The sequence below is a fragment of the Pezoporus wallicus genome, unplaced genomic scaffold (assembly GCF_028554395.1).
Source record: "Pezoporus wallicus isolate ANWC-B61680 ecotype Strahan unplaced genomic scaffold, APGP_CSIRO_Pwel_v1 contig_593, whole genome shotgun sequence".
Classification (NCBI taxonomy): Eukaryota; Metazoa; Chordata; class Aves; order Psittaciformes; family Psittacidae; genus Pezoporus; species Pezoporus wallicus.
In genome coordinates this window covers 2226653-2247270 of record NW_026642342.1, presented here as the reverse complement: position 1 = coordinate 2247270, position 20618 = coordinate 2226653, and the positions used below count along the sequence as shown (strand labels likewise).

Below are 20618 nucleotides of genomic sequence, written 5' to 3'. Positions count from 1 at the left end.
AATGTGCAAGGCATGAAGTGACCAAAGAGTTAAGGGATGGTGTTTTTACAGTTGGGTAGGCATTTGAAATGCCATGAAAATGTATCTCAGTAATATTCCTTAATCTAGTTTGTTTGCAGGCTCATATTTTTTATGAGATGGAGTGTGAGAAAAGATTCGGAGCAACTTGGTTTGTTTACCAGCGTTGTTGGATGCACTGCTCACCTGCATAGGTTTTATGTTTTTTAAGGGTGTGATGTACCTGTGCATAAGCTGTGTAGATTCAGAAGCTCAAGTGAATAGTTACGATAGAGGATGTAGCTGAGAAGAGTTAGCTGGAGAAGGCTCAAAAATGTAAGAGCTGTAAAGTCAAAGCAGATTGGCAAAAGGACAAGGTTAGCAGCCTATGTAAAGAAGCATCAGCTCCAGGAGACTGGGAGAAGATGAAGAGGAAGGAGAGACAGGAGAAAACCGGAGTCAGCTGTAAAAATGTCCTGTATGAAGGGGAGGTACTGTAATCACTGTTGAGACTAGCTCTTCTTTGGTTGTGTGATTGTATTGCTTCTAGCAGTTGTTTAGGGTGGAGAGTGGAAGAAGTTGCACCTTCTTTTCAAGCTCTTCCTACTCTCTGGGAGAGCCTGGCTTCTGAGAGACTAGAAGAAAGAGGTACCAGGCTGCCTGTCACTAGTGCATACCTACACACGCTGCTGGTTGGTGAAACTGTGTTCTGCATCTTGCCTGTCTTTGCTGGTGACATCGTGCTGAAGGCCTGGTTGGTAGGTCAGGAGATGTATACTGCTGTTGCTTCTCTGGTGTGTTCATTGAAATAAGCTGTGCATTATGTGGCGTATGATGCCTGGAGAAAGGCCAAGATGGAACTCGTCGACTCCTATAGGTTTGATTTATATGTTTCTGTTTTATTTGAGGCAGCATTTTGACAATCAGGGTGGGGGTAGTTCTTTGTTAAATTGTCCTCTTGGTACAACTTAGCACTCTCTTGACCGTGGCTCTTTTGTTAGCACTGCTTGGCATAACACTTTCAAAATCTTAAATTCTCTCTCTCTCTTTTTCTCTCTCTCTCTCAAACTTAGTGTCAATGATAAGGTAATATCTGTCTCCTGCCTTAACTGTGTTCTTATTGATGCTTTACATGCCTGGGAAGTGGGAGTGCTGCAGCTGGATAAAGTAACATGATGGAACATGCATTGCTGCTGCACCTGAAGGCTATAGGAATAGGTGACTTTTCTTGTTTTCTTGAGTGTGGTTGTTCTCTTTGGTAGTTAACCATGTGAAAAGGTTTGTTTGTCCAGGTTCCTTCTGCTGAGTGGGCTAGCACTTCACTTATCTGAAGCCTTGTTTCTATGTCTCTGTCAGCTGTAGTACCTGTATTTGGTGGCCTATTGTGTGAAATGTTGAACTCAATAGCTGCACAAATAAAATCTGTTTAGCAGGGCAGAAGCCATGGTTTGTGGATTTGTTTTTTTTTCTAGTTCAGGCTGTATAACATACCATGTGCAGAACATTTGCCTTCTGAGATCTGCTTGATTACTTTTTCTGGCTATTGCCAGTCTAAGATCCTTGAATGAAGGACTGGGCAAAATACTGTTCTTCTGCAGAGTAATACTTGTGTGCCTGCTCCAGAGAACAAAAAGCTTTATCTTCATTCCATGGAATTCTACCCTGCTTAAACACCTTCAGGTTTTGTATCTATCTTGTATGACAGATTGTGTAACACGGAGAATGTAGTGGGGAGACACCCACCAAACCCTGCTCAAGTGTAGAGGAGTAAAATGTATGTGTAGTATTAGGGAAGTCTTCTAGCCAGCCACTTATTCGGGGTGCACCAATTTAACTTTTACAATTCTGTTACCTTACAGCCGACTTCGGTTTCTGTGCTCAGATCACCCCAGAGCAGAGCAAGCGGAGCACTATGGTTGGAACTCCTTACTGGATGGCTCCTGAAGTGGTCACACGGAAAGCATATGGCCCTAAAGTGGACATCTGGTCTCTGGGCATCATGGCTATTGAGATGGTAGAAGGAGAACCCCCGTACCTCAACGAAAACCCCCTGAGGGTAAGAAGCCTGGATGTTCCTGTAACTGTTTGCAGGTGTTTACCATATGAATGGTTTCAGTAATTGTTCAGTAATAGTATCTACATTAAAAAGAAAATGAATTGAATAAAACAAGCTTCCGCAGGGCTAGAAAACTCCTCCACAAGGAAGATGGCTGTCTTGAATTTGCAGTGTGAATTTGACTGTTTAGAAGATGAGGACCTGCTTGTAACTTAAACACTGGCCTTTGAACTCAATCTTCTGTGACAGTTTAGGGAAAATAAATCCATTAGGTTATGAAAAATGCTGCTTGTGTCAGAATCTGATGTCTTCTTTGCAAAGGTAAGTATCTGTTGCCAAAAGATACGGAACATTATTATGCTACTAGCAAGAACAGGTGATGACTTGGTGTCATGTATAACCAAGCCAAATCTTTACAATATTCCTCATTTTACAGGCTTTATATTTGATAGCAACAAATGGCACGCCAGAGCTGCAGAATCCTGAGAAACTGTCACCAATATTCCGGGATTTCTTGAACCGATGTTTGGAGATGGATGTCGAGAGAAGAGGATCAGCCAAAGAATTGCTACAGGTGAGGGTCAGCTTCTTCTCACAGTCTTAGAAACAGGAACCACAAGTAAGGTCATCCTGTGATAAACCACGCTGTAGACTGGTGCCCTCCTTTTCTGTGCCTTCCTCTGAGTACTCTGATGGATAGCAGTTGGTAGGAGCTACAGTCATGAAAGATTGTACTGTGTACTTTGAAGTCTTTGAAGTCTTTCCATCAATAATGTCTTCATTCTTCCACTACTAAAGCATCCAGCAATTTATGAACTTGCTGTAATAGAGCCATTGAAGTGAGCAGAATGGGACTAAGAGATGTTTTGGTCAGGAAACCTCTTTGTAGTGAATTACTGGAAAAGGAAAAGCCTAGGTTCTTTTGGGAATCATAGTATGGTTAGGGTTGGAAGGGGCCTTAAAAGCTCATCTAATTCCAACCCCCCTGTCAGGGCAGGGACACCTTCCACTAGATCAGGTTGCTCCAAGCACCATCCAGCCTGGCCTTGAACACTGCCAGGGATGGGGCAGCCACAGCTTCTCTGGGCAGCCTTTGCCAGCACCTCAGCAATCTTGGGGAAGAATTTTTTTTCCTAATACCTAATGTAAATCTCCCCTCTGTCAGTTTAAAGCCATTCCCCCTTGTCCTATCGCTACCCGGCCTTGTAAAAAGCCCCTCTCCAGGCTTGAGGAGCTCTGAATTTGTCCTTTCAAGAGCTGGGCATTGGCAGCATTTGGATTGCTTTTCATACCTCGGAATGAAAAGGGCTGTGTAGATACATGGCTTTTACTAGCGTTTTAAACCATGTCTTTCAGTAGTTCACTGTGTTTCTCTGTTCCTGGCAGCATCCCTTCTTGAAACTGGCCAAACCTCTGTCTAGCTTGACGCCATTGATCCTGGCAGCCAAAGAAGCAATGAAGAGTAACCGCTAACATTACTGCCACAGCCTTCATCCTTTTTTCGTTTGTATTTTACAAATCTTTATAATATATGAAATTTTTACACTTCTGGGGGAGGGAAGGGATTGGAGGGGTGGGACACGGGACAACACACGTCTGTGAAAGGGAAGAAACTCTCGTCCAGAGGATGCCCAAAATAAATTATGGTGACTCCAGCGATCCCTGTCTGGGGTCCAGAAGGAATTGAGGACTGAATTACTGGCCTTTTTTTTTTCCTTTTATTATTTCCCTCCAGAAACCTTAGAAATGCCACTTAATGTGCCCAAGGTTTTAAGGGTTGTTAACAACTTTGCTGTAACAGCTCCCATTCATTGTACCCCCTTGTCTGGGTACTTTCAATACTTGAATGACAGATTCAAGCTTTCAGAGAGCAGTAGTAATTTTACCTGCTGATCTCTTTCACACTTCTCTTCCTCCCCTCTACCTGTTTATTTTTAAATCACTCTAGTAAAGCTCCCATATGACAAGATGCACAGTGAGTGTGACAAATGTGAATGTGCGTCTTGCCTGTCATTTCATTTATGGATTAGTTGTCAGAGTACTGTAGGATTGGCAGTTCAGCTACTTAAAACATGGTAATGTATTGAAACATTTTTCACTTCTAAGATAAATATGGAGAGAGGAGGAAGACAAGTATTCATCTGTTTCTTATGTGCCTGTGCTCTGTGGACTTTTAATCAAAGATGTGGCCTCTTTGTAGAAACTTAATGATTGGTCAAGTCTTTGGATGTCGGTTTATGGATATGTAGTTAGGGGTCAGATACTTTATTTATGATCAAATGATCAGCTATAGTCAGGGCAAGAAAAAAAATTCCAGCTGTCTTCCTGTCTGCTCTTTTTTTACCCCATTAGAATTGTTGGCCAGAAGCTTAAGGGATAATGTGCTTAGTGCGGTGGATGGTTCAAAAACGTATTGTATCTGTGCTCTGACTTGGGCTTTGGAAGTTATGCTGGTGCCTTTGACTTTTTTATTTTACATTTCTTTTCTTTGTATCAAATACATTTATGTATATGTTGTATTTCTCCCCCCAAGCAAATAATCCATCAACCTATGGAGTTGTCAGAGTTTAAGTATTAGAGCTGTTTTCCCCAGTTTCTTATGTGCTCCATTTGTACTAATGAAATCAGAAGAACAAGTAATCAGATCTGAGGACACTGAAGATACAGGATTTTTAAATAGGATTCAAATGGAAGATTATGAACACCTGGAGTTGCCAAAGTGCTGTTCCGAGAAGATGAAAGCTGCTAGGGGAGAACAGTGCTGTCAGATGTTCATGGGGCTTATTTGACCAGCTAGTTCGAGGCTGAGGAGACGTGATGTGTCACACTGACCCTTTCTCACCTAAAGACATTATGCCAGCTAGAATGGCTGAAGTCAAACATTCAATGCAAGAAAAAGTGCCTCACTCTGAAGGACAGTGAGTGACTTGAGCAGTTGAATTCTTGAGGTTACCAGGGTCAAGTGTAGAAGAGCCTGTGCCTGTGGCTGCTTCCAGCACTACAGTCTGTATTTCAACTTCTCCAACAGTTTAACGAAGAGCTAACTGTAGTAACAAAGTGCCAAATGATTCCGTGAAATAACAACCATTATTTTAGTGGGGTTTTATTGCATTCCCAGTAGGGCAGGACCTGGGACAGGTAAGGTTACAGCTGGGTATGGGTGGAGGATCCTGAATAAAAATTATTTGCACACTTTTACAAATGTTGCTGGCAGAAGATAGAGGTCATTTCAGATAATTTCAGTATTTGTATAGTAATAGAGAGAACTCTGTTTTGGGAACTGGTAGCCAAGGTATGACAGAACCACCTTCCAGCTGAGAGCAGTTGGAGGCTGTTTGTGTTGATGATGGAGGGGAAGCAGGGCATTGGTGTGGTACCAACAAGATGCCTTTGTTATGCAGGGCACTGCAGTATCACAGTTCAGCGTGTGTTCTGCTCAGGCATGGTAGTAGACTTCTAAGTTGGGTAAGTTATGTTACTTGTTCCATCACAGGAATTAATCCCTCTAGCTATAAGCCTAAGAAGAGAGTTCTGGTTTTAAACTCAAGTGTCTTATTCCAGGCAAGGAAATCTAGATGCATTTCCCAGGCAAAATGTATTGTGAGCCATAGACACTGTGAACACTGTAGTGGCAATGCCCCTGGTTTGAGTGTGTCTGGCTCCCTGATCAAATGAAGTAGTGAGGAGGCTTGGCTGAGAGAAAAAACCCTGTCATACCAATGATTCCCCCTTTGTCCATTGCTGGCAATGGACTTTGTGAAACTCCTTGTGCCAGAGTTAAACTGGGAACTTTTCTTTCTTCTTTCTTTTTTCCTTTTTTCTTTTGATGGCACAACCTAGACAGTAAAATAACTTGTGGTAAATTTAGGGTTTGTTGTTTGTTGTTTTTTTTATAAAATAGAAATAAAACATAAGTAATTTTACCTTATTAGTTCACTTCTATTGCTGAATGAGAATGGTTTAAAATGTTACAAAAATTGTCCAATTTAGTCTACTTAGGAGATGATTTCCAAACTTTCAGCCGTCTTGGCACCCAAAACTTGGCCCAGTCCAGCACTTGCTGTGTGACCTGCAGAGGTGTTAAGCTCTGAGGTTGAGAAGTGTCCCCATCTCTCCTTCCCCACGCAGCAGCTTTATCGTTACGTGGTAAGGTTTCTTACCCTTATGCTGCCAGAAATCAGGGTCAGAGACGGAGCTGGCAGGAGAGGAGAGCCACAAGAAGGTTGTGCTTTTGTGTCTTAGTGGATTGGGCATTGCTTTTCTAAGGATGTCAGCTGGATGTGTCTACAAGACTGGAAAAATGCAAACTGTGAGGTTTTTGCCCGGGTGGGAGCAGATTTATGTCCCTAAGACTTGGCTGCTGTTCAACTCTGCTGTATCACTAGGGCAGACAGGTAGAGACCAGGCAGAGTTTGAGTAGATGATGATAAGGGAAGGATTGCATCTGAATGCAGTCTGGGATTTCCTGTACATCTCACTATCATGTGCCCATGTAAGATCCTGATTCAGAATCGGATACGCATGTGATACATATGAAGTGTAATATACAGTGGAGTGGCTAGTTGGGTAGATGGAGCTGGGCAGCTAATGGCTGAGATGCACATATACAGGCAATGTGTGACTCCTGAGGTTTTCTTGTTACCATGGAATAAACTGTGCTGCTTCTTAAAAGCAGCCATGGCGCTGGGAATGTGCACTTTGACCTGCCTTAGGTGTTAATGAGACTAATTGTAGGCTTTCCCCTGGCTGTCCGGTGCAGGGAAGTGCAAAGGGGTGGTTAGAGCAGATGGGGGAGCCTGGGTCCCTTTGTCAGAGGGGATAGTGGGTGGGCTGGGGAGGGCGCAAGAAGGTTGTTAAAGGTCTCTCCAGCTAGAGTTGAATAAAATAAATGTCTCTGGTCTGTTTTTCCCTTTGTTCTTCATGCTGTCAATGGAAATGGAAGTAGGTGCAAGCTTTGTTTTTATTTTTTTAACTGTCTTCAGATTTTAATGTTGCCTTTTATGTAATTTAATCCCATTATGTTATTTAATTGTTACTGCAATATTAACTACTGTATTTGTTGACTTTGTTTAATAACTGTTCTTTCAGGGCTAGAAATAAACTTTTAAAAAAACATTTGGGTCTTCCCCATCATGAGTTTATACCTTCTAAGACAAAGAGTACATGTTTAGATGTCTTAATGAGATTGACAGAATGTATTTGTAATTAAACTTCTTATGAATGCTTTAATGATGATGGATATAAGTTTATGCTATACTAGTCTGCCCTGTTTCTTTTAAAACTGTTACTTGTCAGAGTCTGTACCAACCTTGGGATAACTGCAAGCTCTCCTTGCTGCCACTGCTGGTGGAATGTTATGCTTCCCACAAAGCATTCCAGGTTGCTGGTGGAAGGACAGCAGCTCTGAAACACCCTTTTCACCCACTGTGGAAAGAGATCCCTTGCCCTGCTTGCAAAGGGAGCAATGCAGAGGCTAGCCTCTTTTGCCACAGTCGCATCTCCACCATCCATTTGCTTTAAGGTAGCCTTTTGGTAGTGACTGGGGTGGGACTCATGGGCCAGTCACGCCCATGATTGTGGCAATATGGTGATACTGGGGAATTAATCTGAGCAAGACTGCTTTAGTGCACCATAAATGTCATCCATTATCCTGTGTATAAACATTACAGCACAGGAAACATGGGGACTGAGCTGTCCTGGTGCCTGCTTGGAAGACATGGCTCCTGCGTCTGCGCTGTCACTGCTGATCAGCATTTGAGCCATAGAGCCTAATGGGGCGAGGATACTGGGTGTCGGCAGCTCACCTAGGACTCAAGAGGAGAGCAGTGGTGCCTGTTTAGGCTGTGGAGAGTTGCTTCTGTTTTCCACTAAAACAAGAAGAGTGCTGTGGTGTGTTGGTATGGCAGTCTAGCTAAAGAAAAGGACGTCTAAAGGCATTTACTTTGGGGTTGAGAATATTAAGGACTCATCATGTTGTGTGTTTCCTGTGTGCTATTGGGAAATTGTCTCTTCCCCTTTCTTGCATGTTGTACAGGCTTTGCTCATACCACTGACAAAGGGAAATGAAGAAACCACTCATCTTCAGAAGCCTTTTCAACCAGACATGAGAATGTTTTGCACAAAGTGCTGTCTCTTCAGGTTAATTTGTTGTAAGATCTTTGTCTTTATATATAATTGATGCATTTAAACTGATGTTCTCTTAACACTGCATTTAAGTGATTTTGCATTTAATTTGTGGGGGGAAATGTTGACAAGAGGAGGAAGAAGGTGCCTAGGTGGAACTCACTGATTATCTGTGTGTTCATCCTTGTGCTGCTTGAAGGAGAGCAGGGTTTTGGCTCAGTGTGGTTTACACAAGTTAAAAGTTGCTAGTCTTTGCTTGATAAATTGTGTTAAATCTTGTGTCAGCTTGCTTATCCCTTGCATATAGCTGGCCTAGACTAAAACCAAGAGCAGCCCCAACTTTTTTGATCCGTTTATTGAAGATGGGTATTTAAAGCATTGTTCTTTAAGATAGTGAAGATGGGGAGCAATGATTTCTCCGTTTCAGGGCTATTTGGTTGCAGTGAGTTGAACTCAATTATTTGGACTGTGCCAGCAACACTGGTTAAAACCAGGATGGCTGAAAACTGAGGATCTTCATTTCTAATTCGTGTTTTCACAGCAGTGCCTTGGGGAGAGTGGTTGTGTTTCAGTGCAAGTCTTGTGGCTCACATGTGAGCACAGCAGTTGCCTGCAAATGCCTGCTCCCGGGTACTTGTACAGCTGCATTTTCCCTATTTTTATAACTTGCATTTTGCTCTGAAGATTTTTTTTTTTTCCATAAAAACAGCCATCCTGAGTGATGTGAGAAAGATAAGTGCAATTGTGCTGAGCTCAGCTCCGTTCTTGATGCTGCTTTCCAGATGTGTGGAGGAAGCAGGTTTTTCCAAGGGATTTTTCCCCCTACTTTGAACTCTAGCCAAAGGAAGGATTTTCTTTTTTCTCTTGAGGCAGCAGAGATGCCGAGAAATGAGAACAATGAATCTGACTGTAATTTCTCTACCTGTGCTCTGTTACAAGCGAGGAGGGCAGTGCTGGTGCAGCTTCTCATGCTGGTGTTCCCTTAGTTCAATGGTGATACTGCTTTTTCCTATTCCTGCCCACCAGTGAGCAGGGGGGAGTATCTTCCAGCACATTGTAACTTCATTTCAAATCCCATTTACTTACTGATCTGATTATTGGAACAGCATTTAGGGAGTGATTGTTGTTATTATTTTGTTTATTTTTGGTTTTAGCGGGATTTGCCCACTGGGAAGTTAACGATTCCTCATTCTCTTTTGGACACTAAAAGGCCACCAGATTTCTGCTTTGGAGAAGATGTATTAGGTCAGAAGCAAGGAGGATGGGACTGGAACAGCAGGCAGTATTTCTTAATGCACAGTTGTGTCTCAGTGCACGGATGTTTCTGAATGTGCAGATTCCAGTTTCTGGTGTTTCTTGACGGATTTGTGATAACGAATCCGGCTTGGTTTAAATGTGGATCAACATAGAAGGTGCTGATGTGACTCCAGGCATCTCCACAGAATGTTCTCGAGGGGGAACAGCTACGTGCTTTTTATTCCCCATACCAGGTTCATGGGTGACCTTCCCAGGATCAGATGTGTCCCTTGGAGTCAAGGTATCTATAGCCAAGGATGATGATTCTTTATTGCCTCCCAGTGCATGTTTGTTCCATGGATTCAGTTTTTTTCATGAAGCACAATTAACTTGTGCTTCTCCTTGAGCCATTTTCATCCGGCTGCCTGTGGGAGGAAACCTGCTGCTGGGTTTCCACAGCAGCTGATAACAGGTGGCTGCTTTTGGAAAGCTCTCGTCCACTCCCCTGCACAGTAAAACCCTCCTTAAATAACCGTACAGCTCTATTCAGCTGTGGCTGTTACCTCATTGTGGCTGAAAACTGGTGTGAGGAAGCCAGGGTGGTTCTGTTCAGCTTTTGTTACCCTCCAGTGTTTCTGGAGAGTGTTTACAGACCTGTGGAAATGCCAGCTTGTTCCTACCCCTTTAAAATACTTGCATTTTAAGCTGTTGTAGTTCTTGAGAGCCCTGAAAGCAAAGTTTGGTTCAGAAAAGACACTGATGTCCCAGCCATGGAACGGTGGTTTTCAGTGGCAGTATCTGAGTTTTTAGACAGTCTTGTTTCTGGAAGAGCAGCTGTGCAAAGCTACATGGACTCTTGAAGGGGTTTTGCCTTTGCAGTGCTCCACAGCAGAGCTTGCAGCATTCCCCCTTGTGCTGTCAGTACTGAAGCGAGACAGGAAATGAGCTGCTTGTGTATCTGCCATTGATATTATTTAATCCCATAAAATTACCCTCATAAGCAACAGCTTCCAGCTCCTCTCTGCAGCCTGGGATAAGTGTCCCACAATGGCAGGATGTGCCGTGGGCAGAATTACAGGCAATGGACGGGAAATAGTTTTTTGAAGACCTCTGAACATTTACTTCCTGAGGTCCAACTCTTAGAATGCTTGAAAAGGAGAAGGGAAAAAAAACTGTTCTGTGGGAAGGAAGAGATGTTGGGCTTTTTCTGTTTTCCCCAGTTTTACCATGGATGCCACAATGTTTTCCGTGTCCCAGCTGTATTTGGAGGAAGGGGATGAGAACGTACTTTTCATCATAAAACTAGGTGATCTTTAAGGTCCCTTCCATCCCAAGCTATTCTATGGTTCTGCATGCTTCAGTCCCATGTCTCCTGACAGCTTATTCTATAAATGGCTAGGTGTTGGAAATAAAACAGCACTAATAGAAGCTGTTGTCCCTTGCCTGTGATGGGGCAGTGAGAGGGGCCTGTGTAATCTGCCGGCACTGCTGGTGACCAAGAAGATACTTACTGAATGGTTTATGCTCTGTTAACCGGGAGTTCCTGATAACATGACATTTCCTATACCATCCCACCCTTCCTGGGACACTTGTGGCTGATCCAGCTGTGGGTGAGTCCCCCAGCTCCCTGTGGCAGCAGGCACTGCCCTGGGCAGCATGTGCAGTGCTTCCCAAGCCTGTCAGGCTGCGCCACGTTCGCTTACATGCAGCTTTATAAAGAGGAGGTGCAGAAGCTTTCCCTGGGGGTTTGGTCTGGAGTTTGGTCCAGTCTTTTCCCCCAGAACAGCCTTTGCTATGGCTGGCCTGAATGTCTCCATTGCTTTCTTTTTCCTGGTGGTTGGGGTGTGCCAGGTGCTCAGGCAGCTTTCCAAGAGGCTTCTGTCTCCTGGAGCATATGGCTGCCTTGCCAGAGAACTTGCTGGCTCGTTACAGCTGTGCATGAGCTTCCTTGAGCTGAGGATGCTGGTGGAGATTGGCCCATGGGGTGGTGGCTTTGGTCCAGACGTGGTCCTTACGCTGCTCTTCCTCCTCTTCGCTGTTCATGGTGCCTCTTTTGATGGAGCATCTGCCAACCCGACTGTCTCTCTTCAGGAGTTCCTTCTCCTTGAGTCCAGCCTAGCAGCAACTGCTACCAAGCTGCTGGCCCAGGGTGCAGGCATGGGCATGGGCTGGGCTGTCACCAAGCTCTACTGGTCCTGGGAGCTGACGCAGTTCCACCTCATCCAGAACCTGATAGCGCCAGAGTGCAACTCCTCCATCCACACCGCTCTGCACCATGCTGCCTTTGTGGAAGGAAGCTGCTCTTTCCTTTTCCACCTTGTCCTTCTCAAGCTGCGACAGAGTCACCCAGTGTACCAGGTCCCTGCACTGGCAGCAACTGTCACCTTCTTGAGCTACATAGGTAAGCAGCACTTGGCTTTCTAAGTCACTTACAGATATACCTAATTTGCCAGGGAGGAGCAGTTCCTTTTTCATCTTCAGGTGAAATTGTTACCTCTCGAGAGGTAACAATTACCAAGATGTTTGTTTTCTACTTATTTTGCAGAATATCCATTAGGCAGCAGGTGAAACGCTAGCATATGAGAAACCATAGCTTGTCCCAAGACTGGGACTGCTTTCCTCAAATGATCCTGCACTGAGCTCTTCCCACAAAGCTCTGGGTGGTAAGGGTGGGATTTCCCCATGTGCTGCTATTATATGGTACAAGAGATGCAGCTACTGGCAGGCAGGAGAGGTCGTGGGTCTCCTGGCCCAGCTTTGCATCAGTCTTTCAAAGCATGCAATTGAGACTGCTGGCCATGCTTCTCTTCCTGTGCAGCTGGACCGTACACAGGGGCCTTCTTCAACCCTGCCCTGGCCACCGCCGCCACCTTTCACTGCTCTGGGAGCAGCTTTTGGGACTACATCTGGGTGTACTGGCTGGGGCCCCTCACAGGTGAGATCTGCCAGGGAGTTCCAAAGGGCAGGGATGGGGATCAAGGTGCAAGGCAGAAATGCTGGCCATAACACAAGCTGTTCCTGGCAAAGCACTGAACTTGGGTCTTGCCATTTGCAAGTGTCCTTCTCTGTCCTTCCCTGTCACTTGAATCATCTCTTTGCTATCCATTTTGTAAGTTTCTACCTGGGAGACAGGAAGACTCTCCCCAAAGCCAAAGTTTGGGAGAGATGAAGCAAGGATGTTTTAGGGCAACAATAGGCTGAGCTATGCTGTAGAGGTTGTCCACAGCTTTCCAGATGATCACAGGGAGCTGGGTAAGTGTTGCTTTAAATGTAGATAGCTGAGACAGAAAAGTGCTGGCGTGGTTTATGGCTCTATCTTTGGGTCAAAACAAGCCTTGCTTGTTACATTAAGGATACAGTGGTTAAATTCTTCAAGTAATTTAGCAAGGGTTTCTCAGACGTCGGTGGGGACTCCAGTGGTGCTGGGCTATGTTTTGGTCATGATGAAGGTTGTGGGGAAGGACCTGAAAATCACTGCTGAGCCCTGGGGAGGAGGGTGGAGGTGCTTGGTGCAGCACACAGAAGATGTCCATGCTCTTGTTTCAGGGATGCTCACTGCCCTCCTGCTATTCCAAGGCAACATCCCACGACTCTTCCAGAAAAACCTCCTTTACAGACAGAAGAGCAAATACAAGATACCCAAGGCAAAGTTGGTGGTGCAGATGGAGGGTGACGAACCGCAGAGGAAGAGTAAAGGGGAGAAGAGCAACTCCAAGCCCTGTGCCTGAGCCATGCATGGGGGCCCAAGAGGTCCCTGCAGCCCCTCTCCTGGGAGTGGGTTTCTCCTCCCACCCATCCTTCATCCTGCCCGTTCATTCCCTACCTCAGGGTGAAATACTTTGGAAGCATCACAAAGGAATCAGCCAGGCTGGGCTTGCAGGACATCAGAATCCCTGAGCTCCTTTGAGAATAACTTGAGAGTCACCCTGGAGAGCCCAGAATGTTTCAAGCCTGCGTGACTAGCTTGGTGGGGGAAAAACCCCAATACTTTTGCATAAATTGCTGGTTGTCTTGTATTGCCAGGAAGCTTACAGAAAGTCAGGACCATCCCGTGGGTAGGCTTGAGCAACTCCTGAGTTATTGCAGTGTGAAGTGCTCGAAATAACCCAACTTACAGCCATAAAAACACAAGCGTAAGCCAGTAACTGCCTTGGAAACTTAGAATGAGGAAGAAGCGGGCTTGATCTTTCAAGTTACTGAATGTGGATACTGGTCAAAAATGGGTGTTCTTTGAGTTAAACTGAGATCATTGGATTGAACAGGCTGAATCTGGCAGTTCTTAGGAATTTAAACTGCTTCAGGACAAGTGAGTTCACTGGCCAGAGGAGACCCCGCTCCCCTGTGGACATGGTGCTTAGCCTGAGATTCATGTGCTGTAAAGCATCAAGATACAGGAAGTGTGCGTGGTTAAAAATGAGACCTGGGCAGCCAGTACGCACTGGTGTGGGTGAACAAATGTGTCCCCGGCTCCTTTCTGTGTCCACATGGAGTATTCTTGAAGGTGAAATTACAGTTCATGGAAATTGCAATGAAAATAAATGTTGTGATTGGCATTTGGGTGAGTGATGTCGCTGCTCCGAGCAATGTGGGGGGTGGTCAACACATCTGATACCATCTGAGACACTTCTGAGAATCCCAGACTCCCAGACTGGTTTGGGTTGAAGGGACCTTAAAGCTCATCCAGTTCCAACCCTTTGCCACAGGCAGGGACACCTTCCCCTAGAGCAAGGTGCTCCAAGACCTGTCCAACCTGGCCTTGAACACTCTCAGGGATGGGGCAGCCACAGCTTCTCTGGGCGCCCTGTGCGAGTCCCTCAGCACCCTCACAGGGAAGAGCTTCTACCTTATATCTAACCTAAATATGGGTTTCTCTCCACAGGCAAGAGCTGGTCAAAAATGACCATCTCATGCATTTTGCAGAAAGCAGTCAGTTTTGCAGGATCTCTCTGGGCAGAAAGTTCCTGAGCTTGAATGTATTCTGGGTGCATCATGGCTCTTTTGGGCAGTCTGTGGTTTTCATGGGAGTGTGCATGCGATGCTCTTGGTTGTACAAGTGCCCTGCCATGGGTCACCTTAGCAGGCACTCAAGCAGGGAAGATCTGCTTCTGTTTACTGAGGTGCAAGCAGTGAATAGCAAAGTGGCACCTGGTTAAAAACCAGAGAAGGTGTCAGATGCAGGTTTGATACCTGGTGTCAGTTCTGCTCTTCCCTGCAGCCCTGCTTATGTCCTCTGTGGGGTTTGGGGGGACAGACTGGCTATGCTGACTGTAGGCTGCTCATCTCCCTTGCCTGTGTGTGGGATTGCCCTCTGGGGTGAACTGCAGACTGCCAAGGAACCCAAAGGGGGAGCTGGGCCTCTGCAAGCCACGAGACCATACCATGTCCCAGCAGGAGAAATGAGGGAAGGGACCACAACGCAGTGATCTGTGGATATGCCGCAGACATGAAACTTTATGGAACAAACAACACCAAAAACCCATATGGCAAGCATCCCCAAAACAATGCCCATGCATTGTGCTGGGGTGGATGCTCAGCACTGCGAGTCATTCCTGGGGAAGAGCAGTGGGAGTGTGGTCTGTTTCTTATCCTATTTAAGCTGTGAGCAGCAGACAAAGTGCCTTTGGGTGGAAACCGAAACCTTTGATGCTCTGATGCTGGCCAAGGGAGAGCCTGAGATGCTCAGATCCTCTTGTAGGTTTTTACTGAACCTCTTCTGGATTGGGAAGCATGCTGAAGATCCTGATCTTGGGTTTCTGTTTATCCGGACTCATTTGCTGGCTCGGCTTTTGATTCAAGGGTAAGTGTAGGCCATGAAGAGTATGGCTAACAAGTCCACCACAGCCCGTTCTTGTATTGTGCCCTTGGCACAGCACAGAATATTCCTACAGAATAGTGGCTCCAGAGTGGTTGGTCAGGATGTCTGGCTGCAGAGATGCTCACGAGACATCTCCCAGAGGCAGGGGTATTTAACTCGCAGTCTGACACTGTGGGGTTGGCATCAGCTCCAGGATAGGATGCTGAGCCTATAAATGCAGTGTAGGAGTGCAGCATCCGAGGGCAGTGTGAACCACAGAGCCAGGGAGAAAATGCTGATTTTTCATCTTCTTTTTCCCCTGGACATTTTCAGGTGTCTGAGGCCTGTTTCTTGGGCTGCTGGGCAGACTGGTGTAATTGCAGGGAACTCCATAGGAGTGATGGTGAGCATTGTTATTTTTAATTAAGAAGCTGCTTTTCCACAACAGTAGCATTAAGGCACAGTGGAGGAGAGCTATGGCAGGGCAGACAAACTTGTTCCCAAGCTGTAAATCAAGCTCCACAGCTCTGATTTACAGCTTGGTCCTGCACTGCTGCGATCTCGGGTTACCCTCCTGGTTCTGCCCCGCATCGCCTCCTCTAAGGGCTCAGCTGCCAATGGGGGGTTTGCCCTGTTTGCTCAGGGCCTACCTGGAGGAGTTGTGTCATGTTGCACCCCTGGGAACCCCTGTTGTAGCACGTCCTGCTCTGCACCAGTGGACCCAAGAGCTAATGCACAGCCTTGCGTGGACAGAGGTGTGCAGGGGCTCTCGTGGGCAGGTGCCTCACTGTCCTTGGCAAAGACAGCTGGAGAGCCATGCCTGGATGGGACAAAGAGGCTCAGTTTTGGGTGCCCTTCAACTTGTTCTTCAGGGCGTTGTCCTGCTGGGAGAGACTGGGCTGGTGGGTCTGGGGCTGCTTCTGGGCAAACTGCTTCTTGTAGAGGATGCTGCTGTACTGCAGTTCTGGGGTCACCAGCCGCCGGCACGTGTGCTCCATCTCCTTATGCAAGCCCTGCTTGAGGTTATAGCCCAAGATCTTTGCATTGCCGTGCTGCAGTGGGCGCAGGGAAGAGTCTTTGATGTCCTTTGGGGCCACGCTGCCTGTCCCTTGCAGGCAGGACCTCGCCAGCTCTGCCTGCCTGACCCGAAGTGCCTTTACTTCCTGCTGCATGCGTTCCCTGCCAATGTCCCTGTCAATCCTTTCCCAGAAGGTTCTGTTGAAGTAGATGTAGATTTCCCAGTCCAGCCTATTCCAGTCCTTTATCTTCTCCACAATGCTGTCTGGCAGGGGTGACTTGGTGCTGCTGTCCCTGATGTTGAGCGGGAAGGAGACAACGCTGTCCAAGTCCCAGCACAACATCTCCTTCAGCAGCACCATGGACTCATCAAAGTACTCTGAGATGAGAAGCAAGTCAAAGGATGTCTCAATGACCTTCAGCATGAGTTGCACCCGCTCAGCAGAGGCCTCTCCATCGGGGTTGAAGCCAAAGTCAAACGTCATGAGGTTCTTGGCATAATGGCTGTCACTGTTTGCAGGGTTGTAGTAATGGTAGGGCTGGCTGAGGAACTCTTCCAGGCTGCGGGCACGGGAGAAAGCTGATGTGCCCTTGTAGTACACAAAGGAGGACTCCATGAGCTGCACAGGGTTCCTCAGGATGGAGAAATAGACAGCGGAGCTGGACACCACTTTCTGCACCTGCAGAGGGGAAAAGGAGGTTTTAAAGGGGGGGCAGGGAGAAGGGTCCTGCTCGCTCACAGTCCTGTGCTCTGGAAGCAGAAACACTGGGTGAGGTTGCAGATGAGGGGTGCTGGGGTGCAGCTCACCAAAGGAACATTTGTGCCAGTTGTGGGAGCCCCAGAAGAGGTACACAGGGAGTGTAGTGACTAAAGCTCCCTACTATATGCTTCTGCAGCTGGGTGGCCTGTCAGGGCTTGCGTTATGTTCTAACTCCTTGCCTTTCGCAGATCTGTGAGGTAAGACATCTCCAGGGGCCCACCAGACAAGAATGAGATGATAGCACCTGACTGCTATAGTTGCTATCTCCTGGCTTGTCTCGGGTCACAGTGCAATGATTCATCAGACCTAATCATGGAAGCTCTTCAGAGGTGCCCATAATGGGCAAGGTACAATCCTGTCTCTCTTTAGCTTCAACCCTGAGAAGTCTACATGCTCTACAGGTTGGTCCCACCTGGCTCCCCACCAGCTTCTCTCTCTCTTCCCCATTCCCCCGTCCCAAGGCATCAATGGCTTTGCCCATACCTCTGGCTGCAGGAACCGCATGTGGTGGCAGAGGATGTTGAACCGCTGAGGGTTCCAGGGGGAGAAGCCCTGCACGAAGCTGGCCAAGAAGTGGCGTGGGTAGAAGAGCTGGTTACCCCCTCCGTTGGGGAAAGCAAAGGTGAGGTTGTGCATCTCGCCGAAGCGGAAGAGGATGTTCATGACGGTGCTGCTGGCACTCTTGTGGACCTTCAGGAAAACAATGTCAGTCTTGGGCTGACATCTCTGCCCTTGAGAGGAGACTCCTCTGCCCTGCTGGTCTCCAGGTGTCACCTCCTCAACCTTAGGGACTTTTGTCTGGCTTGGGAATAATCCCCTCTCCGTGTGTGTCTTGTGGAAGTCCTCTGCCTGTGGAGCCTGAGCAGGATTTGGCATGGTGTATTTAAGTGAGCTGCCCCACTGGTCTTGGGGGGAATCTATGGCTTGAGGCTGAGGCTTGCTCTGTACCACCACCTGTGTCACTGGTGGTGGTGACAGTCTCTGGTGCTCCTCTGTGGTCATCCTGTTTGCAAAGGTTATGAACTTGCTGATGACAGCACCAGCATCTCCCAACACTGTGGAGGTTCCCCCAGGAAGACCTGGAGAAGGGCCCTCTCTGGTTGCTTTTCTCAGGCCAGGAAGCTGGGATTTCAGCCTCGTGGGTGACAGCTGAGCTTTCACCTTCTTGCTGCTCTCCACAGGCAGCAAGGTCCAGTGCTCGTCTTGGCTGCCTGGGCTGGTTTCCAGTGGGGTCTCCTGGCTGAGGTATGGTTGAGACTGAAGAATGTCTTGTGTGCCCTCACTCAAGGTGGTGTCGGGCACGGGTTTTCTCTGCCAGGACAGGGAGCCATCCTCCCACAGCAGGTCAGGGGTCTGGAGGGCATCCCTCAGCTGCTTCTGGCCATGGTCTGTGGTCTGCTGCAGGGCACGCTCCAGCTCACACTGGCAGCTTCTGTAACAGAGAGGGTACAAATCTGAGATGCAGAGGATGGAAAGAGGGCAGCTCCTCTGCAGCCCACTGAACCCCCCTGCAGGCAGCCCAAACCCTGTTCCCCCAGCTCTCTTGGGGTGGGTGTTCTTGCTGGTGGGTGTAGGACTCGAGCACTGCCCTGGGAGGTTGCCTTGGGTGCAAGAACTTCCCCTCCTGTCTGAAGAAGACACTGTTGGGTGGTTTTCAGGCGGGCAGTTCTGAGCCCACAGCAGTGGTCAGTGAAAGGCTGGAGGATGAGGTACAGGTTTGCAGTCCTGCCTGTGACCTACCTGGCAGGCTGCAGCTTCTCTGCAACCTGAAGCATGACCAAGAAGAGGATGAGGAGGCTGAAGAAGACCCAGAGTCCACCTGGCTGGCACCTGTATATTGCTTTCAGCTTCCTGCAGGGAAACAGACATTGCAGGCCAGTAGTAAGTAGGACAAATGTGAGGCAGAGCGGAAGGGTGCCTTGAGGCTTTTTAATTGCATTGCTTTTCGAGGTAAGGTGGCATCTCCATGGGTGGAAGAGGTGCACGGGCAGTGTTAACTAATGCACCTCAGAGCTGTGCTCCAGCGGTGTAGTCTAGTGGAAATTTCCAGCTGGGACACGAATATCACACTGCAGGGCAAACAGTGATAACCTCACAGTGCCTTGGCTGCTCAGGAACACCTCGCCGGAGCAGCCTCAGCTCCCGCTGTGGCCTCAGGAGCAGGCACCGCTTGCGTTTTCCCTGCCCTGCCTGGCCTGGAAATACTGGCACTGTATCCTTATAAACAAAGAGTAAATCTTTGTTTTCCCTGCTCTCTGAGGCCTGCCATTGGAGGTGATTGCCACCTGCTCCAGCTGTGGCTGCAGATATGATGTGTGGAAAAGCTGTCCTGCCCTGAAATGCAAAAATCCAGCAAAGGGACAAGTCAAGCCTTGCCCTTCTGTGCTCCTTGTCCACCCTCTCCAAAACAGAGGCTGTGGAAGAGTGTACCTTACTCTAACATGCCTTGCAGGTGAGTGTGCAGAGCTGAGAGTGGTGAGCCATTGCCTGACCCAAGGCAGGAGGGATCAGCATCTTACTTGCCCTGCCAAGATCTTTGCATTCTTCTTCCTTTGCTGTTTCAGGCCTTACAAAAAGGGGAGATTTAGATTAGACATTAGGAGTAAGCTCTTTCCTGTGAGGGTGCTGAGGCCCTGGCACAGGGTGCCCAGAGAAGCTGTGGCTGCCCCATCCCTGGCAGTGTTCAAGGCCAGGTTGGACAGGGCTTGGAGCAACCGGGTCTAGTGGAAGGTGTCTCTGCTCATGGCAGGGTGATTGGAAGCTTTAAGGTCCCTTCCAACCCAAACCATTCTGTGACTCTATGTTATTTTTCTGCCTAGCAAGCAGGGGAGCAGAGCTGCCCTTGGAGCTTCACAAGAAGAGAGAGCCCTGTCAACCCAGACCTCCCTGTGTTTATGCAGAGCAGAAGCACTCCTCTGCCCACTGCCATCATCACTTCAATCTCCAACCATTTATCAGCACAGAGGAGCCTACAAGGAGATGACCTCTAGGTAGGATGGAAACACAATTTTCCTTACTGAGGTAGTATTTTACTTAAACAGATAAATAAGTTAAAAATCCACTTACGTGGTCAAGTATCTCCTGAATCTGAGCATGGTGAGCTGGAGCCTCGGCTGAGGAGCGGGCAGTTATCGGCACACCAGGAGAATGGAAAGCAAACACCCAGAGCCTGGCTTGTGTGCCTGCGGCCTTGTCGCCCCTCCCCGAAGAGGACCTGCTCCCTGGTGCCTGCCCCAGGGAGTGACCAGCCTCTGCTCCAGTGAATGGCACAGTTACATGGCCCTGGCCTCAAGGGCTGTTGGCAGCAAGCTGCCTCCTCCAAAATATCTGCCCCAACAGGCAGGGCAGTGGGCAGGCTGTGGACGCTGCAGGCATGGCCATGCCACCAGTGTCTGCATCCCTGCCTTACTCCTTGGCGTCAGCCATGGCTGCTGATGTTCTGCTTTGACCCCTAGTGTCCTCCTGCTCTGCTCTTTGTAGTTGTCCCTTCTTTTCCCTTCTTGCATCCTGCTTTTATGTCTTGACAAGGCTGAGGTCAGAGATGGTTTGGACATGAGTGTTTAGTCTTAATAATCTCTGTGTTGATAGTCTGCAGGTCTGTGCTGCTGAGACCCTGTGCAGTCTGTGTCGTACC

General features: G+C 47.7%; 3 protein-coding genes across 4 annotated transcripts in view; 2 read left to right on the top strand and 1 right to left on the bottom strand.

The window, feature by feature from the left end:
* PAK2 (p21 (RAC1) activated kinase 2) overlaps nt 1-3736 on the top strand; it is a 39988-nt gene extending 36252 nt beyond the window's left edge. For both annotated transcript variants that reach the window (XM_057429020.1, XM_057429021.1), the window contains exons 13-15: nt 1857-2053; nt 2490-2627; nt 3440-3736. In XM_057429020.1, coding sequence (XP_057285003.1) covers nt 1857-2053; nt 2490-2627; nt 3440-3526 — 422 coding nt within the window. In that variant the 3' untranslated portion in view covers nt 3527-3736. The remainder of the gene's footprint in view (nt 1-1856; nt 2054-2489; nt 2628-3439) is intronic.
* Nucleotides 3737-10986: 7250 nt separating this feature from the next.
* LOC130609781 (aquaporin-12-like) lies at nt 10987-13712 on the top strand. The gene is made up of 3 exons (XM_057429087.1): nt 10987-11813; nt 12231-12347; nt 12959-13712. The coding sequence occupies exons 1-3, from the start codon at nt 11069-11071 to the stop codon at nt 13138-13140; spliced, it is 1044 nt and encodes a 347-aa protein (XP_057285070.1). The 5' UTR covers nt 10987-11068; the 3' UTR covers nt 13141-13712.
* A 2228-nt stretch (nt 13713-15940) lies between these two features.
* On the bottom strand, nt 15941-20410 carry LOC130609829 (uncharacterized). The gene is made up of 4 exons (XM_057429172.1): nt 20394-20410; nt 18725-18835; nt 17468-18608; nt 15941-16903 (listed from the first exon to the last, which is right to left on the bottom strand). The coding sequence occupies exons 1-4, from the start codon at nt 20408-20410 to the stop codon at nt 16046-16048; spliced, it is 2127 nt and encodes a 708-aa protein (XP_057285155.1). The 3' UTR covers nt 15941-16045.
* Between the last annotated feature and the right edge of the window lie 208 nt (nt 20411-20618).

Bases quoted from the DNA above. Each gene is read 5' to 3' on its own strand.
- LOC130609781 (XM_057429087.1), top strand. From the start codon at position 11,069: ATGTGCAGTGCTTCCCAAGCCTGTCAGGCTGCGCCACGTTCGCTTACA. The intron at 11,814-12,230 runs GTAAGCAGCACT...CTTCCTGTGCAG, and splicing joins CACCTTCTTGAGCTACATAG to CTGGACCGTACACAGGGGCC. The intron at 12,348-12,958 runs GTGAGATCTGCC...CTCTTGTTTCAG, and splicing joins CTGGCTGGGGCCCCTCACAG to GGATGCTCACTGCCCTCCTG.
- LOC130609829 (XM_057429172.1), bottom strand. The intron at 18,609-18,724 runs GTAGGTCACAGG...TTCTTCAGACAG, and splicing joins GAGAAGCTGCAGCCTGCCAG to GAGGGGAAGTTCTTGCACCC. The intron at 16,904-17,467 runs GTATGGGCAAAG...TCCCCTCTGCAG, and splicing joins TGCGGTTCCTGCAGCCAGAG to GTGCAGAAAGTGGTGTCCAG.